Genomic DNA, 6143 nt, shown 5'->3' with positions numbered 1-6143 from the left:
GGGCCGCCGCCTCCCCGCGTGTGGCGGAGGAGCCGTCACCGGCCCCTGGGCCGTGCCCGCTGAGCGCGCTGCCTTTGTGCCCACAGCCGCAGAACGAGCACATCGAGCTCCACCGCAAGCGCTATGGCTATCGGCTGGACTACCACGAGAAGCGGAGGAAGAAGGAGGGCCGGGAGGCACACGAGCGGTCCCGCAAGGCCAAGAAGATGATCGGGCTGAAGGCGAAGCTGTACCATAAGCAGCGGCATGCCGAGAAGATACAGATGAAAAAGACGTGAGTGTCTGCCTCCTTTCTGATACCGTCCCGTCATCTTGACGCTTGAAGGATGAGATAAGGCGTTGATATTGCTGCAAAGAGCTCACTATTGCTTGAGTCACGTGTTATGGTCTTTAATAGAGATCGCGCTGTAGAAGGAAGGGGGCTTTGCCGCAGCAGACACATTTCAGAGTCCCTCTCTTTTAAATGAATGTTAACAATTTTGCTGCTAGGAGTACTTCCTGAGACAAGTGTTGATGAGCAGTAACAGTGACTACTGTAATCATGACAAAAAAAGTGAACGCAATTCTTTGGAGCTTTTAGATCAGCTGCGTGTTAGTGTAGCAAGAGGCAGTATTTTTTAGTGGTTAATAGCAAATATACAGTAGCATACAAAGTATTTAAGCAGAAGATGAGGCCTGTCTGCAAGGATAAACAGCAGTGTCGAGCATAGACGATAAAAGCATTTTTCTGTAAATTTTATCTGTTATCTGGAACTTGAAATCAAAGCTGTTAATAATGCCTGAAAACTAGACAAGAAAACAGTACTCCGTAGTGTGAAGCCTGTAGGGCAGGTCTTTGTTTATTCGATGCTGGCAGTGAGGGGGATAGCAGCACCACAAACTCACCTGTCTGTTCTTTCCACAGCACTAGCTTTTTTGCTTTTCTTACTTAATGTGCACATTACACTTTCATGGCCTTCATGTTGCAACATACTTTCTAATTACATGATTATGTGAGCTCTTGTGTGTAGCACATTGGCGGTTTCTGCACGCATGAGGTGGTCGCCAGCCTCCTGGTGGTTGTTTTTGATGATGGCTCCTTAGTCTTCCACAGGCTTGAACTTTTCACCGCAGTTCCTGCACATGCTCTGTAAGATCGTTTGCTCAAGTAGCCAGTGGTTAGCTTGTTCTGCTAAATTTACATGTTATTAAAACATGCTTCATTCACATACCCTGCTACAAAGTAACTACTTCTTTCTGCATAGCTCCAGCTTTTTGCATAGCTCAAGCATTATCTTGTTGCCTCGGCATCATTAAGTCTCATTCATTGCTAATAAACTTCATACCTATCCACCGTGTAGTTTTTGCTGGTTTAAAAGTGTAGATAGTTGTTTTCCTCTGCTACTTTTAAAGGTGATGGGTTTATTAACTTGTTATTAGTTTGTGGGTCTTTTCTTCCCCTCAGTAAACAACCTCAGAATTAAAAAAACTTGGCTTCTCTTGCAAACACACATTCCTCACATGTGTAAGCATTGCCATCAAATCTCAGAAGAGGAATAGAATGGGGTTTTTTTGTCAGCAGAGAGGAAGGCTACCCTCTCTCAAAGTGCTTGGCTGTTTGATTTGGGTCACACAAATTCCTTAAAGAGGTGCATGACTTTCTTGTGTTCCTGTCCTGGTAGGAAGTGACAAGATTAAGTGAAATTAATAGTTTACCTTGAAAATTATTTAGTATTATTCCTTAAATATAAATACATAATACTTCACAAATACCTCTTAAAGAAAATTTGAGCAGGCACAGGCTAAGTTAAAATGGTATATCTAAAAATAAGTCTTTTTTCTTGTGCTGTTAGTATTGGTTTTCTTTCTTTGCAGCATTAAAATGCATGAGAAGAGAAATACAAAGCAGAAGAGTGATGAAAAGACACCCAAAGGAGCTGTACCAGCATACCTGCTGGACAGAGAGGGCCAGTCCCGGGCCAAGGTCCTCTCTAACATGATCAAACAAAAAAGAAAGGAAAAAGCTGTAAGTAAATGTATTAAAGTTCAGATACCTAAAATTACATGTAAAAACAACCACTTTATATTGCTGATGCCAAGGTTATGTAACAGCCTCCAAGCAAAGACTGATTAAAACATGAAATCTTGAGTGACTGAACAGTTTAGAACAATGTGAGCATATGCAGTATCTTGATTTTTGGAACTTTTAACTGCTAATTAAAGTAAGTGGCTATGAGTTGCATAACAACTATGGTCTACCCCTTTGCTTTCCAGAAATTTGATTTTATGCTTTGGTTTTTCCCCTTTCATTTAAATATGTGACAGGTAAGAATATTGACCTTTTTTTTTTCTGTTTTACCCTCCTTCCAGGGGAAGTGGGAGGTGCCTGTGCCAAAGGTTCGTGCGCAAGGAGAAACAGAAGTTTTAAAGGTGATTCGTACAGGAAAGAGAAAGAAGAAGGCATGGAAGAGGATGGTTACAAAAGTTTGCTTTGTTGGAGATGGCTTTACTAGGAAGCCTCCTAAGTACGAGCGATTCATTCGACCAATGGTAATGTTTTAGAGCTTTAAAGAACATTTAAGTAGTAATTCTTTTGACTTACTGCTTTGATTTTCTGTGTTAAAGAAACTTTCTTGTGTGATTATGCACTTGATCATTACTCATATAGAACATTCCTGTTAGTTTCCTTGCCAAAATATAAACCTCTAATAGCATGGAGGGTGGGGAGATGCCTCTACAGTCCCAGTCTATGTTGAAATTCCTGCTTTTATTCCTATAACTCAGATGATGCCAGTCAGTTAAAGCTACGAGCTTTTGAATTAGCGTAGGAAAATCTTTATCAAAAATACTTTACATATATTTTAAAGATGGAGGTGTCTTTTTCAAGCTGCACTGATTCTCCGAACTGCAGAAGCCCACTCTGTTCTAGGACTTCAGAAATCCCTCCTTTTGGCTTAAATAAGCTTGAAGCACGGTTGTGACTGTGAAGGGAAAAGCTGTGCCTCCAGCCCAGCCTTTACTTACACGGCTGCAGGAGCAGTGCCCGGGCGCTGTTAGCCTGGCAGCACACAGGCAGAAGAGCTGGATTCAGTGAGATAGTGTTGGTTTTATATAAAGAGCCATTCCTGTTCCGTTACAGGACTCAGCAGTCACTGTGCAGACTGCCCATTGAATTGTTTTTCACTGCTAGTTTGACAGTCTTACACAGCAGCCTTGGAAAGATTTTTTTGACACAGAAAAATTTATGGTACATAATGGTAAAGGACCCTATATGAAGTGCAGGTCACTAGATGAAAAACTGCTTTAGGAGATGGGTATTTCATATTTTGTCATACTTTTTCATGGAACAGAAATTGTCCAAGGCAACAAGTATTATTGTTGGGCAACTACTAAAAATTGACACCCTGAAAACATACATGGAAAGATTTATCTTTTTATTAACCAGATTTTAAAATAAGTCTGTCAATCTACAATAGGCAGATGGCATTCTGTATTCTAAGTTGTTTCATTCTTCCTAGTCTTTCTAAACATATAGAGATGAGGACATAATTCCCAAAGTGTTTAACTAGATCAGTTGTGAGAGTTTAAAGCAAATATTAACTCATTCTAACACTCTTTATGCAACAGGGCTTGCGTTTCAAGAAGGCACATGTGACACACCCTGAACTTAAAGCTACTTTTTGCCTGCCTATCCTTGGTGTAAAAAAGAATCCATCATCTCCTTTGTATACACAGCTGGGAGTAATTACTAAGGGTACTGTCATTGAGGTGAACGTGAGTGAGCTTGGCCTTGTGACACAAGGGGGCAAAGTTATCTGGGGTAAGTAAATTTAACTAGTTATACTGCTGAACTACTTTTTAAAGTTTTTAATCTTCCTTGCATCATGTGTTGTCAAGATCTCGTCCTCTAGTCATAATTGATGGATTGTTAAAAGTTAGGTTTGGGCTGTAGCAGAAGCAACTAATAGCAACTCTAAAAATACGTTCTTTAAGTGTTAATCTTACGCTTTCCTTTCACACTTGCAAAATCAAATTAGATAAAGTTCAGAGCAAAGACTCAGCTTGCTTGCTTGTATATCATATTGAGCAATGCCACAAATCTGTTACCGTGTGTACCATGAACAATTGAATTATTCTTGCAGTGGAAGTTCTATGTAGGAGCCTCATTAACAGATTCTGCACCTGGGATGGGGCAGCCATGGTTGTATGTATGGAGTAGGGAACAGTAGGCTGGAAAGCAGTGCCATGGAAAGGAACGTGGAGGCCCTGGTTGATGAGAAGTTGAACATGGTCAGCAGTCTGGCAGCCACGAGGGCCACCTGTGTCCTTGGCAGGCATCAGCCAGGCAAGGGTGGGGATTGTCCTGCTGTGCTCTGCTCTGGGGTGGCCTCACCTCGAGTGCTGGGGGCGGTTCTGGGTGCCATAGAATGAGATACAAAGCTATTGGGGAGTGTCCAAAGGAGGGCCACAAAGATGATGCAGGGTCTGGAGGGGAAGCTGTTTGAGGAGGGGCTGAGGTCATTTGGTTTGTTTAGCCTAGAGCAGAGGAGACTGAGGGGAGATGTCACTGTGGTCTTCAGTGTCCTCACAAGGGGAAGCTGAGGGGCAGGTCCTGATCTCTTCACTCTCATGGCCAGTGACAGGACTGGAGGTAACAGCACCAAGCTGAGTCAAGGGAGGTTTAAGTTGATATCAGGGAAAAGGTTCTTCACCTAGGCTGTGGCTGAGCAGTGGAACAGCCTACCCAGGGAAGTGATCACAGCACCAGCCTGACAGATTTCAAGAGGCATTTGAGCAATGCTTTCAGGCACATGGTGTGATTCTTGGGGGTGTCCTGTACATGACCAGAAGTTGGACTCAATGATCCTGATAGATCGCTTCCAACTTAGCATATTCTGTGATTCTGTGATCTTCATAGGATCAGGCAGACTTCATTTAACAGAGGAGTTCCCTTGGACAGTAGGAAACCTGAGGTTTTTTTTAATCTCAGAATTCTAAATGATCCATTTATAAAAAAGGAGCTTTAATATAATGTTTAGAGAACATAAGTTTGCAGCTCAGTAGAAGGTAGATTTAGATTTCAAAATGCATTTGAGTCCCTGTGCTTTAGAGACTTGTTGATTGAATTTGCCGATATAGAAAAATCTAATTTATAAGAACTACTTCCAGGTTTTGTACACATGTAATTCCCTTTTCTCTCTAGGGAAATATGCCCAAGTAACTAATAATCCAGAAAATGATGGCTGTATTAATGCAATTCTACTTGTTTAAATTGGATACCAAGTGTTGGATGTGGACACCTACAAAATAAGTGGACTATACCCAAATCTACAAAATCTTTGGAAACTTCAGCCATTCCAGAGGAGTGACCCTACAAGCTGATGAGGAACTTCAGCCAGAAACAACTGCTCACATTTTTATATTTATGTTTGCTCAGCTGAACATTGTCCAAATAAAGAGATTTAATTTTTATTTCCTCATGTGGTATGGATTTGATCTAAACCTTCTTGGTGTTTTTACAATAGCAGTTTCCTTGCTTAAGTATGTTGTACCTAATTCAGGTCACATTCCCATATGGGAAATACAGCCACTATCTCACACAATGTCCTGCTGTAACAATTAAGGTACAGAAGTGGGTGCTAATTTGTATTCGACTTCTGGGAAAGAAGACCTGGGAGGCTGCAGCTGGAATCTTACTGCAGACTGACATTAGAAACTAAGCACCAAGTTTGATACCTGCCCCTGCAGAATCATGGGCTTGGGAACATGTGAGCAGCAATGGGGGTGTGTGTTACAAATGAGTGTTTGAGATTGCTTAAAAAACCACTGGCAAGGGCACCAGAAACAAACATTTAATATTAAGCAACAGCACAACAAAGTTCATTGGCAAGATTTGCTCTACTTCTGTGAGACAGTTAAGGCACACTTAAGGAAAAAGCGACACAACAAACCGAAAAACAAAATCTAGTAAATTAAAGCAAAAATTAACCAAGAATTACCAAAGGGCTATATGTGTGTGTGTGTGTGTGTGTGTGTTACAAAAGGATAGAAAGGGCAAGGATAAAAAAGAAAACACCCTATAAGCGCAGCAGCACTCATATGTAACCATGTTTAACTTTTAGCTTAAACTTCACTCATAACTTAACTTATAACTTAGCCTTAAC

General features: G+C 41.3%; 1 protein-coding gene across 1 annotated transcript in view; it reads left to right on the top strand.

Moving 5' to 3' along the window:
- The window catches only part of NSA2 (NSA2 ribosome biogenesis factor), a 6317-nt gene extending 862 nt beyond the window's left edge, over positions 1 to 5455 (top strand). The window contains exons 2-6 of the mRNA XM_031063007.1: positions 30 to 274; positions 1855 to 2005; positions 2350 to 2529; positions 3607 to 3799; positions 5183 to 5455. Coding sequence (XP_030918867.1) covers positions 30 to 274; positions 1855 to 2005; positions 2350 to 2529; positions 3607 to 3799; positions 5183 to 5250 — 837 coding nt within the window. The 3' untranslated portion in view covers positions 5251 to 5455. The remainder of the gene's footprint in view (positions 1 to 29; positions 275 to 1854; positions 2006 to 2349; positions 2530 to 3606; positions 3800 to 5182) is intronic.
- Positions 5456 to 6143: the final 688 nt, after the last annotated feature.

The sequence above is a fragment of the Geospiza fortis genome, unplaced genomic scaffold (genome assembly GCF_000277835.1).
Source record: "Geospiza fortis unplaced genomic scaffold, GeoFor_1.0 scaffold246, whole genome shotgun sequence".
NCBI lineage: Eukaryota > Metazoa > Chordata > Aves > Passeriformes > Thraupidae > Geospiza > Geospiza fortis.
This window is presented reverse-complemented; position numbering and strand designations above follow the sequence as displayed.